The sequence below is a fragment of the Ursus maritimus genome, unplaced genomic scaffold (genome assembly GCF_017311325.1).
Source record: "Ursus maritimus isolate PB19 unplaced genomic scaffold, ASM1731132v1 scaffold_19, whole genome shotgun sequence".
NCBI lineage: Eukaryota > Metazoa > Chordata > Mammalia > Carnivora > Ursidae > Ursus > Ursus maritimus.
The window spans coordinates 7,813,168-7,832,535 of NW_024424341.1; the positions used below are offsets into that span (position 1 = coordinate 7,813,168).

At 49.5% G+C, this 19,368-nt stretch overlaps 1 protein-coding gene across 1 annotated transcript; it reads left to right on the forward strand.

Moving 5' to 3' along the window:
- Positions 1 to 645: 645 nt before the first annotated feature.
- Positions 646 to 16,074, forward strand: CUNH16orf78 (chromosome unknown C16orf78 homolog). Its single transcript, XM_008702773.2, has 4 exons — positions 646 to 801; positions 5,028 to 5,154; positions 13,526 to 13,784; positions 15,927 to 16,074. Exons 1-4 carry the CDS (start codon positions 646 to 648, stop codon positions 16,072 to 16,074), a joined length of 690 nt encoding a protein of 229 aa, XP_008700995.2.
- Positions 16,075 to 19,368: the final 3,294 nt, after the last annotated feature.

Genomic DNA, 19,368 nt, shown 5'->3' on the forward strand with positions numbered 1-19,368 from the left:
CTTGCTGTTATGCATTCATAGAGTAATTTGACTGCTGCTGTGTCTTTCCCACTAGCTCATATGTTTTAGGAGGTCTGGCTATGTTGTTTTGCACTGTGTCCCCAGGACCATGCCTGGTACATAGCAGGTATCTGATAACTATCTGTTCAGTGAACATAAAAGTTATCGAGGCTATAAAACTTCATTCTAATTAGAGTACATTGTGAAAGGCCCGGATACCAAACTAAGAAATTTAGATTTTTTTATAGGCTGCAGGAGCCACAGAAGTGTTTTGAGAAAAAGAGCTAGGTGAACTTTGTTTAAGAGGTCTATGGAAGTGGAGGTGGAGAGGCCATCAGGGAGGCCGTGGCGGGGTCCAGACAAGAGACAGTGCCCACAGAGGGGCAGCGGCCGTGTGGGGAAGCCGATGTTGTGCCACAAGCAGCCCCCACAGGCCAGCCTGACAGTGACCTCACAATCACCCTGCAGACCTCCCATCCTTGGAGGCCAACATCCCAGCTGCTGGCCTACATCTGCCTTTTATATCCACCTCCCAAGGGCCACCCCCTGCCAGCCGAGGTCCTCCAGGCCAGCTACTAGAGACAGAGGGATCGACAAAGCAAGAGAGTGCCACCTTCCCGCCCAGCGCACAGCCAGGACTCCAACATGACAGAGAACTCAGAGCACCTAAAGGACGCAATGCCCATAGAGAGGAAGTCCACGTGGAGGACGGCCGAGGAGAGGCGGATGTCCGACCTCACTCGGGTGCTGGAGTGGCTGGAGCGGAGGCAGGGGAAGAAAAAGCAGATACAGGCTTCCCAGGTATGGACTGTCCGAGCAAAACTGTGAGGCTGTTGGATTCAAGATTATTCCAATAGGGGAGAGATCGAACTTGACTCTCAGAAAACAGAAGGTGGGAGGAGCTTCAAGCACTGGAGTGAACTAGTAGAAAAATCCTAGAGGAGAGAGGGGACGTTATCCATGCGGTTAGGCCAGCTGTGTTTGCCAATTGTCACTCAAGTAGTTAGGCTCCTACCTTCCCACAAAGACTGGGAGGACAGGGTGCTATCTTTCCTGATGATTACGCTTTTTTTTAAAAAAAAAAGATTGTATTTATTTGACAGAGAGACAGCCAGCGAGAGAGGGAACACAAGCAAGGGGAGTGGGAGAGGAAGAAGCAGGCTCCCAGCAGAAGAGCCTGACGTGGGGCTCGATCCCAGAACTCTGGGATCACGCGCTGAGCCAAAGGCAGACGCTTAATGACTGAGCCACCCAGGCGCCCCCTGATGATTACGCTTTTTTTAAAAAAAGATTTTATTTACTTATTTGAGAGAGAGAGCATGAGCTGGGGGAGGGTCAGAGGGAGAGAAAGAAGCAGGCTCCCCACTGAGCAGAGAGCCCTATGTAGGACTTGATCCCAGGACCCCCAAGATCATGACCTGAGTGGAAGGCAGATGCTTAACCCTCAACTGACTGAGCCACCCAGGTGCCCCCTGAGGATTACATTTCAAAGGGATGGCTTCCAGGTCCTTGAGAAAAACATTCCTGGATTATAAAACTGGCAAGAGGCTAGGAGAAGATTTACATCTCAAGGGGGCAGACAAAGAATTTACAACTGCCAGTTTTTTTAAAGGAAAAGAAAAGAGAAGTCATGGGCCTACAGACAGGGAGGAACATATCAGGAGCTTAATCAAGATGAGACGGGCATTAAAGCTGTCTTGATCAGTGTTCCAGAAGAGCTCAGAGGTAATAGCTTCTCAGATCTTGGTGGTGGCAGAATGGGTCCTCCCCAGTGTCCCCAGACACTTCCATCCTGACGATGGCCCCAGGGCCAAAGGGTGTTCGGTCTCCACCGGCACTATGCCACTGGGACGCCTACTAACATACTTCCCCCTTTCTACCCTGTATCACAACTAGTTCTCATCCACAGGTCTTAGTCCTATGGGGCTGCGATAATACAAAACCATAGCCTGGGTGGCTTATAAACAGCAGAAATTAATCTCTCCCAGTTTTAGAGGCTGGCAAGCCCAAGATCAAGGTGCTGGCAGATTTGGTGTCTGATGAGGGCCCATCTCCTGCTTCGTAGACTTTTTTGCTGTGTCCTCGCAGTAAGAAAGAGAAGGGAGACCTCTCTATGGTCTCTTTTATAAGGTCACGAATCCCATTCGAGAGGCCTCCACCTTCCTGACCTAATCACCCCTCAAAGGCCCCCTCCTACTACCATCACACTGAAAGTTAGAATTTCAACATAGGAAGTGGGGTGGGGGGGGACACAAACATTCAGTCTATAGCACCACCCTTCCCTCTTTCTGCAGGAGCTAAGACAATCAGTTTTGCCTCAGTTTCCCCCAGAGATCCCCCAGGCCCATCATCTATGGAAAATCAAGCCAGGCCCTTAGAAAGTGGTCTCCTCCGTAAAGGATGCCACCTGATCTTGAATTCCCCAGCCCCCAGGGAAAAATGGGTGAAAAANNNCATTCCTAATGACAATGCTAATGTTTATTAAGCACTTACCACGTGCCAGGCCCTGAGCTCAGCGTTACACACGAGTTATCTTGTCAACTGATCCCAGCAGGGCTACAGGGTAGGCACCATGCTTACCCCCCAGCGCCCGGGCGGTAATAAGGAAGCTGAGCGAGGGGTAGAGAAGTCACTTGCTCGATCTCACAGAATGAATGAAGGGCCAAGCCAGGGCTGCAAGCCAGATTTACCCCGTTCTCAAGCTCACGGGCTTTGTCAGGTCAACTCCCTGTAGTCACCTCCACTTTCTCGGCTCCAACCACTGAGGCGCCCCCTGCCTTTCCAGAAAGCTCCCTTCTGCGTATATGCTTACTTATCATTTATATTCAGAAAGATCTGAAGTGCCAGTTCCATTAAACGTACTAAAACACATCTGATAGACATATTTTACATTCAGGCGCTCATGACTGATGGATAGGCTACCCCCTGCCCCCCAATCTGACTGCTGGGTCGCTCAGAACTCAGTACCAATCACAGACATTTACATTCACTTCAATGATTAACATGCATCTCTTCTCATGGAGATCATATTCTAATAACGTTTTCACAGCTTTACCTTTAATGTGGCTTTTACTGGAAATAATTTTGGACTCAGGAAGGGAACAAATTTAAATTGAAAATACAATGAAGTGGCGCCTGGGCGGCTCAGTCTGTTGAGCATCTGCCTTCGGCTCAGGTTATAATCCCAGGGTCCTGGGGTCCAGCCCTGCATTGGGCTCCCTGCTCGGCGGGGAAACCTGCTTCTCCCTCCCCTGCTCTTGTAGTCTTGTGCACTCTCTCTCTCTCAAATAAATACATTTTTAAAATCTTAAAAAAATATAGAAAATAAATTTTCAAGCACCATTATCCCTCCCAAGGGCACCTGGATTTGGACTGAAGCTCTTGTGATTCCATGGATGGTCTCAGCACAGGTGGAGGGGGCCCTTTGGTGTAGACAGTTGGAGGGGTACTAACCGTGGCCTCCTCTCCCTTCTCCTGGCATCCGCACAGGGATTCATTAATTTCCCAAAATAACCCTAGGAGATAGATCCTTCTCTTCCCTCCATCTTCAGAGAAGGAAACCAAGCCACGGTTTCTCAGCCACCGAGCAATCGAGCGGGATTCCCACCAGGCGTCTGACCTGGAGACCAGTCCCAGCTGCCATGTCCCCACAACCATGAGCAGCACCCTGCAAGTGGAGACCCAGTCGATTCAGCTTCCTTGAGGTGCTTCGGCACCCCCACCCCTCCTAGATGAGCCTGGAGGCCCTTAGGTGGGCCCCTCCCCCATGGACCCTGGAGCTCCGTAACGAAGGCGTCCTCCCTGCCTGCCTGGTCGAGGTAGAAGGCCAGGCAAGCACCCAAGGAAGTCCCCCGATGCCAGGAGGAGCACCCAAGGAACGGGAAAGGCAGGATGAATTGTGATGACAGACAGGATGGGGAGGGCTTGGGAGAGGAGGGAGCTCTGGGGACGGAGGGACTGTCCTGGCTGGACTCTGAGACAAGGTGGCCTTCATGTGGTTTCAGACTGGAGGCCGTGGCAGGGAAGTCACAGCTACACAGGCCATTTGGGGGCCGGAAGGAATTCCTACCAGGCTGGGGAGAGGCTAGGAGAGGAATTCCAACAGGTCCTTGTGTAGAGGGTCTTAGGGAGCTCATGGTGGGTTCTGAGGTTGGGAGGGACCATCAGACCCGACGTTTAGAGGTTGTTCTGGGAGCAGTGTGACATTACACCAGGGCCTGTCTGGAGACAGAAGAATAATTCTGGGGGGTGGGGGGACAGAAGTCCCAGAGTGCGGGCCAAATCTGGAGGTGGGGAGGGGGCAGCTCGCTCACCAGAGTGTCGCCCCTCTGTGGGGACACCAGGCAGCCACAGGGCAATCCTCTCTGTCTTTTCAAGCAGAAACCCAAGGGGATAATGACCCCTGAAACAAATGGGAAGGAAGGAAAGAGAACCCAAAGCACCCTGAAACAGAGGAAAGGAAACCGCCAGGTGGCATTTACCAACCAGGTAACACGGCTCCGCGTGCCGAGGAGGGGAACCCACCCTGCTCCCGCCTAAAGCCTGGCTACACTGTTTAAATTGAAGGCTCCTGTCCCACACTGACACCCAAATGAATCACCTGCCCCCTTCACCCCTCCAGCCCCCACCCCACACACTGCCCCGTGCGGTGGAGACTGGCACTCCTGCCATGGAGGGTCCTTCTTCCCAAGTGCCTGTCCCTCCTCTCACCGCCCCCCACCCCACCATTCAGGAATGCCGGCTGAGAGATGAGGACACCCGGGCCTCCCTGCCCCCTGAGGGCTGTGGCTTCCGTGGCCCCTTGTGGCCTCCCTCTGAGATGGGGGGACCGAAAGTGGGGAGTGGGTGAGCAGGCACCAACCCGCCATCCCGGCCCCCCTCCCCTGCCCCAGGGCCCAGGGTGGCCCCTCCTTTGGCCCCTTTGCCTGCCTTTCAGCAAACCCTTGTAATCACTCATTTTGAGGGTGGAGGAGGCCATGCCAAGGCCCGTTTCTCGTGGTTTAACTTCTCTCCGGCTCCCCTCCCAGGCCTCGGGGCAAACCGCCAAGGACAGGGACCCTGCCGTGCACGGAAAGCTCAACCGCGGGGACCCAAAGGGAAGACGCCTCAGCATGGTTCCCGGTAGCTACACCAGGGATGGCCCCAGGAAATCCGGTAAGGGAAGCATCTTGGTCCTGGGGTCCAGAACCGTCCCCGGTTCTGGCCTCTCAGAGGGACAGGAAGCTCAGGCCGGTCTTAGAGCAGTGGCACCCACATCATCCCGGCCGCTGTGCACCGTCGTGGAGCCCCACGTGGCTCTTTAGCGGTCACAGCACAAGCAGGAGGGCAGGTGGGCTGGTGTCTAGGCTCCGCCCACACTTGGCCGTTCTCTTCTCTGGGTGCAGCAGGGTGTGCCCCCCAGTTCCTAAAGCCGGTGGCAGCAAACTCGTGAGCTCCAACTTGTCTAATTAGATACTGTGACAAGGTCAGCGTAGCACATGAGGGACCGCACCTGCTGGCCGAAACCTGCCAGGTGTGACTCACACCCAGGAAGAGGCAGGCTGAGGTTGGGCCGGATCTCCAGTTCCCAGGGCTGCCCGAGTTCGAACCTTGGCTCCGCTGCTCTGTAGTGAACTCAGAAGAATCTAGGGTGAGTCAGCCACTCCATCTCTGGGGTTCAGTTTTCACATCTGTAAAATGGGACAATAGCATGACTTGCCTCCCAGTCGAGTTTCGGTGAGATGAGGCATATAAAACATCTAGCCTGATAATACAGAGTTAGATGCTCAACAAATGGTGGCAAATAGCTATTTCTAAGGGAAAAAAATTGCTAAATTGCTCAGGTGGGCTGGACCATGGTGTTGGAGAAACAGTTGCATTTCTTGTGCCTGGCTTCTTGGAAAGGAGGTGTGTGGTCAAAGAAAGGTGGAAGGAATTCCAATTAGCCCAAAGGAGGAGTGGGCAAAAGCTTTGGAGTAGGGCCCGCCAGTTCTCCTGCATAAAGCTGCTCCCATCATGCCCAGCAAAACATCCTCCCCCCCTTCTCATTTAATACACCAAAGCCGTTGAAACCAAACTGCGCTCGCTTGCTTGTCAGATTTAAATATGATTGGCTCTAAATGCTGTGCAGGATTCTGGACTGAATCCTAGAACAACACTTCAGTGGGAAAACTGGCGAAATGCAAAAAAGCTGTTATGTGCCAATGTTAATTTCTGAGTTTTGACAAATGTGCCCTGCTTGTGTAAGAGGCTAACATTCAGGGAAACTGAGCGAGCAGTGCCCAGGAGCGCTCTATACCATCTTGGCAACTCTTCTGCAAATCTGAACTTACTCCAAAATAAAAAGTTTATAGATAGAGATATGGATGTGGATGTGGCTATAAATATAGATACAGATATATAGATAGATTGCCATATGCCCTATGGGAGGCCTTACACATTCCCCAAGTCTTCTGTGACTCCCATTGCAAGTCTGGCTCTGCAGTCCGAGTTCAGCGGAGCCCCTGAGCATCTGCAGATCTCGATTCCAGTGGTTCCTCCCTGCTCCCTGCTCCTTGACACTGCACACACACACAGAGCACAGCAACGTTTCCTTCCTTTCCCCCCAAACCTCTCACATGAAGCTTTTGTGTGTAAACAGACTTTACTGAAGGTTTGGGGCAATGAAGGGAAAGAATTTAATGGCAGAATTATACAGAAAACAAAAGAGAAGTTGATTACAAAACCCCCTTAAGAGTTCTTCCAAATCCTATGTCCCCTGCCACCAGGAGGTGGTCCCTGAATACATTTGCCTGCAGGGGGTCCCCTCCAGCTGTTTTGCTCACCCCTGCACTGAGCCCAGCCAGGCACCCTGGGCATAAGATTTAAGGAGGCACTCGCTCTCTGGTACTGACTTTGCGCTTGCATGAGCCTGAGAGTGAACACCTCCTTAAATTTTGCTTCCCCCCCCAACTTGGTCTCACTCTAGTCCTGGATCTGCCTAACTCCCACCTCTTCCTCTCTCTGTTCTCTCCCCTCTCCTCCATCCTCTGCTGTCCTCACCCCACAGCTCCCATTGGCTTGTTACCTGGAAGGATCACTTACTTTTCTTTGTTTCACTGTCTTAGTCAACACTCAAAAGGAGTCTATCAAGTTATTTTCCTAAACAAAGGCAGTTCCTTCCATAAGAGAAACTGACGTACCAGCTGATCGAATAATCCTTCTTCATAACACTGCACAAAAATGCCAGCAGGGCAGACTGACTTAGCAGTTCTTTGGTTCTCTGCAGTTCCCCCTGCTACCCCCCGCCCAAGACAAAAACCCACCCTGTTCACAGAGGGGACCTTTTTTCCTATCTAATGTAATACAACAAATGGCCACTGGGGGGCAGCAGGTGACCGGTTGCAGCAGGTGCTCAGAGGCACCCAGGAACTGCTTGGGCATCCAAGTGTGGCACCCAGGAACTGGGTCAGGGCTGCATCTGAACACAGCAAGGGCAGCTTCCCGTGCAGGCCAGCAAGAGGCCTAACACGAGTGGGCAGGATCGGGTTTTGGAGTCAAGTTCAAGACAAAGCAGCCCCTAGGAAGGTCATGGGGCCCGTTAAGGGCTATGGCAGGAGTGCACGAGGAGATACACATAGATCAAGGAGGGGTATTCTAGACCAGGACTTCTGGTTCTGGCCTCCCCAGCCCCACTCAGTCCCTGAACCATCGGTGTCCTGGTTTCCCTAGCAGCAGAGTAAGCTCTTTGCACTCCTGATGGGACGTTTCTCTGTGATCCGGGGAGCAAGGCTCTGGGAGGCAAGACCCTCAGACACAGCACTGAACGCGGCCACTCGGTCTGTACAGACACAACAGCTCCCACTCGGCCACATGTGTAGTGTTGTGACGGCCACAGGATCAAAATCTGTGAAACACGGTGTGTCCCCCATGAGGGACAGATAACTGTCTCCAGCTCCAGATAATAGAACACAGCATTGACAGCCCCAAATGCGGAGCACGGTGCTTTCCAAAGCCGACCATTTCATCTTGTCCCCTCTCCCCATTTTCATAGAAGCTCCCATTCACTCCTATTACCAGCTGAAACGTCAGGTCCATCCCGCTGCTGGCTGCCACCCTGCCGTCAGCCTCTGCCACACTGACGCTGTGTGCCATGGGCCACTCCCCTCTCCCTACCACCTCTCCTCCCTCGAATTCCCTGCGAACAGCCTTTTCTGTTGCCCCTTCCTCTTTGGCCACCCCCCTGGCCCCCCTCCGAGGGCCACCCTGTTGGTTTTGAATTTGTAAAATGTCACTCCAGCGTTGGGCCAGCAAAAGATGCTGGGAAAGCATCGGAACACAGTTCCAAAGTAAATCTTGGTGACGTCTGAGCAGCTAGATAGAAAAGGGGCGTTCACCTGGCTTCCTCTCCCTGGGCTCCTGCGCCCCGGGCATTCTGTAGATGGCCGCACAGGAGTGCATCCCTGACGCGGAGGTCTGGGGGCAATAATCACCCTCTGTCTCCATGAGTACAGAGGGAGCCCCTGGGGTCCCAGACACAGCCCGCTAGAAGCCGAGCTTACCTGTTCAGCCGCAGACTCGGGAGTATGTGTCATTTTTGCTCAGATGGTAGCCAGGATGGGTGCCCAGAAAAAGGGACCAGCAACCTAGGTTCCCATTTTCCTGGATCCACCACTAATTAACCCTGGCGTCTTGGGGACACGATTTCATCTCTCTGATCCTCAACTTGCTCGTCTGTTAAATGGGCATGATATGGCTGTGAGAGCGTAGTGCCTCCCTCCCTGGAAAGCTCCTTCTACACGGCCTGGCACATAAGTCACTCCCTAAACATTAGTTCATATGTTTAATGATCATTGCCATTTATATGACTGTTGTTCTTTCCTACGTGAGACCTAGCTTGACCCAGAGGGTGCTTGGATATCTCAGGAAAGGCTATGGTTCTTTCTCCGAGGGATCTCCCATTTGTGTTAATGAGGCTATGCAGCTCATGATTCTTCTGGAACATAGCACCAGTTTCCACTGTGCATAAACAGGGACTGCTGAGGCCCCCTGGTCAGGGACCTGTCCGTGCAGAGCACCAAAATGGGCAAACAGAGTCACAATTCAGCCACGCATTCACATGAGACCTTGGGCAAATCACAGCCTCTTTCCAGGAGGCTGTTCCTCCATTTATATAACTGGGGGGGAGATCTAGACGCATTCTCCCTAGACTTACCCCAGTAAAATTCCTGAACTTTATTGATGAAATCTTGCGGGTTTACAGGAAGAATGATTTACTCACAAAAGAAAAAAAAAATGCTTAAGGTGACAGCAGAGGCACCGAACTAGGCAATAATTGGTTTAAAAAAACAGAAGGGGGAATGAACCGTGAGAGACTATGGACTCTGGGAAACAAACTGAGGGCTTCAGAGGGGAGGGGGGTGGGGAAATGGGACAGGCCGGTGATGGGTAGTAAGGAGGGCACGTATTGCATGGTGCAGTGGGTGTTATACGCAACTAATGAATCATGGAACATTGCATCAAAAACTAGGGATGTACTGTATGGTGACTAATATAACAAAATAAAAATTATTAAAATAAAATAAAATAAAAAATAAAGTCAGAATCTAGGGGCGCCTGGGTGGCTCAGTCATTAAGCGTCTGCCTTCGGCTCAGGGCGCGATCCCAGAGTCCTGGGATCGAGCCCCACATCAGGCTCCTCCGCTGGAAGCCTGCTTTTTCCTCTCCCACTTCCCCTGCTTGTGTTCCTTCTCTCACTGGCTGTCTCTCTCTCTCTCTGTCGAATAAATAAATAAAATCTTTAAAAAAAAAATCAGAACCTAGATACACCTAAAATCAGGTTTAATATAGAAAGATGGAAAACAAAAAGATAGGCCAAGAGGAAACGTGAAATGCAAACAGATGAGGTGGGATTAAGGCTAAAAGAAACAGGGTAAAAGAGGGGTATTTTTAAATGTTAAAGAGAATAAATAGTAATCACAAGCCTACATGTACCAAAAAATACAGTAGCTAAATAGATAATTATTGAGAACTGCAAAAAGAACCTAATAAAATTCAGTTACAGTGGGAGATTTTAATACACCTCTTTTAGAATCAAATAGACATAACTTTATATTTGAATAAAGAACGCATTTTTATGCGGCCAAAGAATATCTACAAAACTCATCTGCATATTCACTGCTAAGAAAACATTACCTTTCAAAAATTAAAGATTTTAGGGTGGCCTACATTATCCTGAAGCAATAATTAGAAATAAAATTTAAATTAAAATATATCCCAACTTAACAGTCAGAAATTAAGAAATACACTCGTAAAATACTCTATATCAGAGAAAAAAAAAAAAACTCATGAAAATAAGCCTGTTTCTTACTATGGGAATAAAGGCGAAATCTATCCTCAGAAGAAAATTTATAGTAACACCTAAAATTCTTAATTCCTGTCTTTATAACACAAAAAAACACAGAAGAAAAAATGAATACTTTTAGCAATTTATTATTTATAATAAGATAGGAGGAATCATTAATATGAAAAAGAGAGCTTTCATTCATTAAATACCAGCTGAGATTAATGAAACCCAAGATAAAAACTACTTAAAAGTGTAAGCCTTAAATCCAAAGTTAGCTTTTTGCAAAAGCAAGAGATGAATAGTGTGAACTCCTCATGACCATTGTTAAAAAGAAGAGTAAAGAGGTGTCTGGGTGGCTCGGTTGGTTGAGCATCTGACTCTTGATTTGGGCTCAGGTTATGATCTCAGGGCCGTGAGATCGAGCCCCGCATCAGGCTCCACGCCCGGCAGAGAGTCTGCTTGAGATTCTTTCCCTCTCCCTCCCCCTCGACCTTTCCCCCTGCTCGTGCTATAAATAAATAAATAAATAAATAAATAAATAAATAAATAAATAAATAAAACCTTTAAAAAAAGAAGAGTAATAATGTGCAAGATTTGGCATGAGAAAGAACGCGTGAGCAAAGATGAGAAATACGTGAACGGAGCTGTACTAGAACACTAGATGCACCTTTCTCCGATATATTTGAAAACCCAGAAGAAATAGATCATTTCCTCTCATACCATAAATGATTAAAATTGACATAATAAAGTTGGAGAGAGCAATTTCTTTTTTTTTTTAAAGGCAGATGTGCTGTTTTCTTTTTTAAAGATTTTATTTATTTATTCGACAGAGATAGAGACAGCCAGCGAGAGAGGGAACACAAGCAGGGGGAGTGGGAGAGGAAGAAGCAGGCTCATAGCGGAGGAGCCTGATGTGGGGCTCGATCCCAGAACTCTGGGATCATGCCCTGAGCCGAAGGCAGACACTTAACGACTGAGCCACCCAGGCGCCCCGAAGAGAGCAATTTCTGAAGTAAAAATGGAAAGCTGGTTGACCCTTTCTCACAGAACAAGTCACCAGGACAAAAGGCTTCACACCAGGTTCTATCTACCTTTTCAAAAATGAGTAATCCCCGGGGCACCTGGGTGGCTCAGTCGGTTGAGCATCTGCCTTCGGCTCAGGTCATGATCTCAGGGTTCTGGGATCGAGCCCCACATCGGGCTCCTTGCTCAGCCAGGAGCCTGCTTCTCCCTCTGCCTCTGCCCCCTCCCCCTGCTTGTGCCCCCTCTCTCTCTCAAATAAATAAATTTTAAAAAAATGAGTAATCCCAATGTCACATCAACTATTCCAGACCATATGAAACACATGCACGTCTGCATGAATCCAACAGGCCATCAGAACCACAATATTAAAATATTTGCAAAAACGTAATAGAGATGTAAAAAATATATTAAACATTTTAACAAATATACCAAATGTATGAAAACATATCAGTGTATGAAATCGATAACATGCCATGACCAATGGGATTTCTTTTTTTTCCTTTTTTTGAGAGAATGAAGTTTATTTATTTATTTTTTTATTTTTTTTCTTTCAAGATTTTATTTAAATTCAAGTTAGTTCACGTAGAGTGTAGTATTAGTTTCAGGGGTAGGATTTGGTGACACGTACGATTTCTTACAGCAGGTTAGGAATGGTTAGGTTATCACTGTCAGAATATCTAAGAACATAATTTATTCCATCAATAAAGGAAAAACCATACGAGCATGTCAGTAAATGAGAGAAAAGCAAAAAGTAGAATCAAGCAATTATTACTAATAAAAACTCGATGTAAACTAAGAATTAAACTCCTAATACTATAAAACTTACCCAAATAGTGGCAATTATCATTCTAAATGATGACATGCTAATTATTTTAATTAAAATCAGGAACAAAATGAGGCATGACTGCTATCAGCATTATTGACATTGTGCTAGAAAGTCTGTCAAACGCAGTATGTCAAGAAGAGTATATGATTTTGCTAAATGTTAGAGGGAAGGTATTTTCATTTTTCTCCTGATATTATTACATATCTGTAAAACTCAAGAAATTCTTATTAGAAAAAAAAACACACTGTAACACAATAGCCTTTTCTCTCTACTAGCCCCATTTCCAGAAATGGAAATAGGAAGAAAATATCCCATTCTTATCAGTAAAAATCTATAAAATACTTAGTGGTAAACTTAGCAAGAAGAAAAAAATTAAGTTCTCTCAGCACCAGCCCCCACAGTATTTAATTCAGTACAAACTCCATATTTGGGTAACATCAGACACTCACATTTGATTTCATATATTTGTGTCTTTTTTTTTTAAGATTTTATTTATTTATTTGACGGAGAGAGACAGGAAGAGAGGGAACACAAGCAGGGGGGTGGGAAAGGGAGAAGCAGGCTCCCCACTGAGAAGGGAGCCTGATGAGGGACTCAATCCCAGGACCCTGGAATCATGACCTGAGCCAAAGGCAGATACTTAACGACTGAGCCACACAGGCGCCCCTGTATTTGTGTCTTTGTTCATGCTGTCTCCCCGCCTGTACTTGCTGTTCCTCCTGCCTGCAATACCTTTCTCCCCTTTCATCCAATAAATTGCTTTTCCTTTAAAAACCCCATCTTACCCAACCAAACAAAAAAAATCATCTCAAAGTTGATCTTCGATAGCTTCCCCTAGCTTCCCCTACCTCCTCCAGGCAGAGGTTCCCTTTAGGGGAGGAGGGACAGAAGAGAAGATGGAGAGAAGGGGACAAAGACAGGAGGGAAGGGGAGGGAGCCAAGGAGGCAGCGAGAAAGGAGGGAGGTAAAGACGTGTGAGAATTAAACCAATGCTCAGAAGAGCCTTGAAGAGGGGGCGCCTGGGTGGCACAGAGGTTAAGCGTCTGCCTTTGGCTCAGGGCGTGATCCCGGCGTTCTGGGATCGAGCCCCACATCGGGCTCTTCCGCTATGAGCCTGCTTCTTCCTCTCCCACTCCCCCTGCTTGTGTTCCCTCTCTCGCTGGCTGTCTCTGTCTCTGTCTCTGTCTCTGTCAAATAAATAAAATCTTAAAAAAAAAAAAAAAAGAAGAGTCTTGAAGAGCCCTCGAATCTCAGAACAGGTGTTTGTTTGAAGCCTGGGCCATCCTGCTGGCCTCCCCCAGTTTCAGCCCGTCCTGCCTCTCCCCTTCCCCAGCTCTAACTCCCTGGTGACATCTGTCCGATTTCGATTTCAGAGCTCGACATCAAAGATGCCATCGCCCTGGAGTCCGCCCAGCGGCCCCTGACCTACCGCCGCCAAAGCGCCCTGGACCCCATGTTGCAGGAGCCGCCCGCCTTCGGCGGTCGGAAGTCGACCCTCCTGAGAGACTGGGTGACCAGCAGGACGCCCGAGGTCTCCTACGAGCGCAAGCTGAAGAGCCTCATGGAGAAGGGTGCCGAGCCCAAGATGGAGCTGGTGAGGATGCTGAAGCCCGAGGAGGTGCTGAGCTGCCGGTGAGTGGGGTGCCCGGGGGACAGGCTTTGGTCCCCGCTGTCTGCTGCACACACCTGGGCTGAGCCTGCACGAGGGGAGGGCGGCGGTGGCTGGACGGCTCTGCCTTTGTGTCCTGGAGGGCCGTTCCCCAGGTTCCCCGGCAGCCTCCCCGGCAGGTGGACGGGCTCTGGGATGGGCACGCCGTTTGGGTGTTGCCATTTGGATGCCACGCCTTTGGACACTGGCACCACCCTTCCAATATTTCCGTACGTTTCACAATAGAAACCATGAATATTATCCAAAAAGAAGGAATGTGTTGTCTGTGGCCTATCTTTAACAGGAAATCCCCCTAAGAGCCTTCACATTGTGGTGTGGAGTGCCTGGTGGTCCTCGCCACCATCGCCGGGGGCCATCTGCTCTGCAGGTGGGGGTTTAAGCTCCCGGAGGTGCTGTGAACAGAGTGTGAAGCCGTTCAGTATCACTGCTCTTATCAGAGGTCTTCCTTCTCCCGTGCTGTCTTATTTATCGGGACCTGCCGCTTTCCAAGTACCCCTCCCAAGCCCGGTGCTAGCTTTTCCCGTAAAGATGTGACTGACAAGGCTCAGAAACTTCACGGACAACAGAATAATGTGGATGTCCATATAGACAGAACAGCAGTGTGCTCCTCTGTAGGTTTCAGACAGCCTCAGATGCCTGGCATCCAGCGACCCCGTTACGAAGTCCTGCTCTGCTCCCCGACTGGCTGAGAGATGGATGGGTAGAATGGCGGCCTCCCCAGCCAAAGGGGGCTTCTTGCTTGACCTCTCCCTGGATGGATGACTTTGGCAATGGCTTTCAGTTTGACAGGGGGATGCTCGTTGGCTCTGGTCAACAGACAGCCTACCTGGGCTTTAGGGTGAGCAGAAAAGAGATTTGGACAGGGCCCCTACCCTCCAAAGAGGGAGAGAGAATATTTGGAGAGATGGCATTGAACAAGACAGAAAAATATCCAAGGAAAAGATGAAGTTGTCCAGAATGGAATCTTCGTGAGTGCTCACATAAACACGTGTGTGAGACCCTCCAGGGCTGGGTTCAGGCAGAGAGGGAAGGAGCAGACCCTGCCTGGCGCTGTCAGAGAAAGGTAGTCTAGACACAGGGCTGGGGGGTGGGGTGTCAGATGGCTGTAAAAACAGGTAAGCGCCGGGTAGATCTTGACGGACAGGGGAGCCATTCCCAATGGGTTGAAAACTCGGGTTCTATCAATAGGCAGCTCCTCCCCCACCCTCTGTAGCAAAGCAACCCAGCAGCAGGTGGCCTGAGTAGGGGACCCACCTCCTTACACTAAAGCTGGGGACAAGGTCAAAGCCGCTGGTAGAATAAGGAGCTCGGAGGAGAGGACAGCAGATACTCTCTAGACCACACAGTGTCGATGGGATCAGTTCCACTCTCCGGTGTAAGTCAGAATTGTGGGGCTTCAGCTAAGATTTTAAATCAATGGCCTGGTTTTTTAATTGCTTGAATATTATTAAAAGAAAAGCCTCCCTTTTCCTATGATTTTACCCAGCTTTTATTGCCACTGTTCTGTATTTCGCCCAGGCCTTGGCAGGGCTGAGGTCACGCACAGCTGTTCGTGATGGAAGCCCTGACAATTGCCTCTCTCCCCACGTGGCATCGAGTCTCACCATCACCGTGGTGCACCTGCTTCCACCCCAAGCCACGTCCTTTGGCAGGAGCGTCCTTGAGATGGAGATCCCATTATCTGCTTGACCACTCCTCGGTTAATGGAATCGCCCCTTTCCCTGTTGTGGATAATCCCGAAATGAACACTTGCATTTATACAGTTTTTCATTCCATTGACTTCTATCCTCAGGATTAGTTGAAGGCCCCAGTGGAGTTCCTGAGTCAAAGATAATGAAGGAAATTTGGGGGGGGGAGGGGGGGGGGACTTGTGGGGGCAGGGATGATACCTGGCACATATGTTGCCAAATGAACTTGCAAGAGTTCTACCGATAAAAACTCCCACCGACTCCTTAGGGTGTCCCACTCTTTTCTAGGATCTCTGCCAGCTCCAGAAATGTCTGCAGAGCCAGTTCCCGTGCAAGATCCCACAGGGCTTAAATCTAAGCTCTTTTCAGTACGGTGACGCTGCGCTCAACTGACCTCTCTGGCCTTGTCTCACACAGATACCTAAGGCTATCCAAGAACAACATTCGCACTTTGCTCAAGCTGTGCAGAGACGCAGGCCTGAACGTGGACATCCACCCCCACATGGTCGAAGGAGAGATAGATGCTAAAAAGGTGTTCGCCTCAAACCCCAGCGTGGCCCTCTAGGTCACCTCAGGCTCCCTCTGCCGTGGGGACCTCGGCCCCCAGACGGCATCCTCTGGTATGCCAAGCCTAGGCCTCCAGACCTGGGGTGTCCCTTTTAGGCACTAGCCATCAGAGAACAAGGCTAAACTGCGTGGATCATCGTGCGAATGTCGCCTTTGTCCTTGACCCGAGTCAGAACCAACGTAGGGGGATCGGTGGGTCTTCTCCCCACCAAAAGAAGACTCTGTAGAAAGGCCTTCTTAGAAAAGAAGTCTTAGGAATGAGAAATGGAGACCCAGAGTCCCCAGAGGGACATCAGGAGGGGCAAAGGGCTCAGAGGCTGGTTGGGGACACACACACCACAGGTCTTACACCCCACCCCACCCCTGCCCATGTGGGACCCTGGGGAGCTGAATGCCACACCTTCACGGGACCGCTTGGTGCTTCCAGACCGTCAAGGGGTGGGGGGTGGGGGGCTGCTGTGGGAGCCTCACCTCTCAGACCCCAGCTGCTCCTGCAGAGTCTGGGTTCAGGCTTCCCCCGGGGTTCAGCAGAGACCCGAAAAGAGAGGGGAAAGGAATGCACAGGAGAGACCTTGCCCCACCCCAGTGGCTAGGGTCCCTGGGTGCTCTGCTGGGGTCCAGGGGGCTTTCCTGTGTGGACTCCACAGGCACAAGGAGCTTCCAACTCAGCTTCTTGACGTTCTGACGAAATAAGCCTCCAGTGAGCTCCAAGATGCATAACTAACATTGAGAAAGTGACAGTTGTGGTTGTTTATCAGGAAAGCAAATACAGGGGCACCTGGGTAGCGCAGGTGTTAAGCGTCTGCCTTCGGCTCAGGGCGTGATCCCGGCGTTCCAGGATCGAGCCCCACGTCAGGCTCCTCCGCTGGGAGCCTGCTTCTTCCTCTCCCACTCCCCCTGCTTGTGTTCCCTCTCTCGCTGGCTGTCTCTCTCTGTCGAATAAATAAATAAAATCTTAAAAAAAAAAAAATAGGAGAGCAAATGCAAAGCCACCCAAAGCCAGGGTCCCGTGGCGGACAGCCCCACCCGCAGCTCGGTCTGCACTAGTACTTGACAAACTCGGAAGCGGCCTCGAGATTACATTTTCCAGCAGAATTGTCACCAGACACAGGCACAGACAGATACCCGGAGAACAGATCCACACAGGTACAGTCCCCTGGCTTATGGCAAAGGTGACACTGTGGTGCAGTGGGGGAAAAGACAATCTTTTCAATAAATCAGGCTGGTCAATTAAATGTCCATCTGGAAAAAAATATCGGCCTTCCCGCCTCCCGCCGTATGCAAAAATCAGGTCCAGATGGATGCAGATTGCGAAAGCTTCTAGAAGAAGCGTACAAGACAATCTCCATGACCTTGGGATAGGCCAAAAATTTTTAAACAACACAAAAAGCCTCAGCTATAGAAGAAAATATTAATAAATTCTATCATAGTGAAAGTAGAACGTCTCCTCATCAAAACCCATCAGTAAGAGAGCGAGAAAGAGAGTGACCACGGTGGGAGAAGATAGCTCTGATGAAGGGCTCATACCCAGGTGACCTGCTTTCACCTCCCATAAATCAGTATGAAAAAGGCAGGTAGCTCCATCAAAAAATGGGCCAAACTCAATAAACAAATGGGCCTTGTACAGGGCACTTCGTTAAGTGTTGAGGTAAGTGGCCAACAAACGTAAGAAATGTCATTAGTTATCAGGAATATGCACATGAAAAGTACAAGGAAATACCACGAACACCCATCGAGATGGCTAAAAAGAGTGACAGGGGCGCCCGGGTGGCTCAGTCAGTTAAGCATCTGCCTTTGGCTCAGGTGACGATCTCGGGGTCCTGGGATCAGGTCCCACGTCCCGCTCCCTGCTCAGGGGGAGCCTGCTTCTCCCTTTCCCTCTGCCTCTCCCCCCTGCTTGTTGTCTCTCTCTCTCAAATAAATAAGTAAAATCATTAAAAAATACAATAAATAAAATAAAAAGTGACAATATCAGTTATAGTTGAAAGTGTAGGGCAAGGAGAACACTCAACACGTGGTTGGGGTGGGAGATGGGCACGACCACTTTGGAAAACTGGCAGTATCTACCAAAGTTGCATATACACCTATGCTGTGGCCCAGTGCTTCCATTCCTAGATACATACTTCGCAGGATCGTACCAATATGTGCACCGAAAGACGATCCCGGAAAGTTCATTGCGGCTTTATTCAATACAGCCGAATGCTGGAATCCACCCAAACGTCCTTCGGCAGTAGAAAGGATAACTCGCGGTATATTCATACAATGCGATACTGCATAACAACCGGGATGAACAAATATGGATGAACGAAGCACACCGTATCGTGCAGAAGTGGCAAGATACTAAAGAGAACAACTGTGTGGGTCGTGTATACAACAGTCCCCCAGGTGAGACGAATCGACCCAGTTAGAAGCCAGGGTAGTGGCAGCCCCTGGAGGAGGGTGTGTCATGGCTGGAGGGGCACCTGCAGTGCTGGCTGCACAGGTGTTCCCTTGTGAAGTTCGTTCTCTGTACGCTTGGGATTTATGCCTTTTAGGCAGGTGTATACTTTAATTAAAAGTACATTTTTTAAAGTACAGAGTTCTGGTTTTGTTTGCTAAAACAGAAATAGCCTCAAAAGTGAAGCAGTTCAGGTTCCCTCCACCTGCGAGGGGAAGCTGGCCAGGGGGGTAGAAACTTCCAGTTATAAGAAAAATAAGTCCTGGGGAGTATACATCACGGTAACTTCGGTTAATAATAGGGTGCTGTATATTTGGGGATGGAGGTATATTTGGATCTTGAAAATTCTCATCACAAAAAAATTTATCTTGCGCACCAGAAACTAATACGTTATATGATAATTATATCTCGATAAAAAATAAAATTAGAAAAATTATTTAAAAAAAAAATAGGAGCCTCAAAAGCGGAGGTAGTTCAGAGTTCCTCCCCTCCCCTCCCCCATCCCTTCCACAGCTGCAGTTCCCCCTCAACGCCACCAGGTGGGGCTCGATCACAGCAGAAGAGCGGCACCCACGCCTGTCCGGCGATTGCTGGCAGAGGCGTTCAGCCCAGGTGAGGGTCAGCGGAGCCCCAGGTGACTCCAGCCTGACCCCAGAGCTGATGGGCAAAGCCCAGCTAAGCATGCACCAGCGGAGGGCCCCTGGCCATGTCACTTCTCTGAAGCTTCAAGCCTTCCTCCAAAATGGGGAAGACACGTGCAATTTAAAGCAACAATGAGGTATCACTTTACACCTAATTAACTGGGAAAATATTAGTAAACTGGGGAATGCCAGGGTTGGCCCAGATATGGAAATC

Bases quoted from the DNA above. Each gene is read 5' to 3' on its own strand.
- CUNH16orf78 (XM_008702773.2), top strand. From the start codon at position 646: ATGACAGAGAACTCAGAGCACCTAAAGGACGCAATGCCCATAGAGAGG. The intron at 802-5,027 runs GTATGGACTGTC...CTCCCCTCCCAG, and splicing joins AGCAGATACAGGCTTCCCAG to GCCTCGGGGCAAACCGCCAA. The intron at 5,155-13,525 runs GTAAGGGAAGCA...TTTCGATTTCAG, and splicing joins GGATGGCCCCAGGAAATCCG to AGCTCGACATCAAAGATGCC.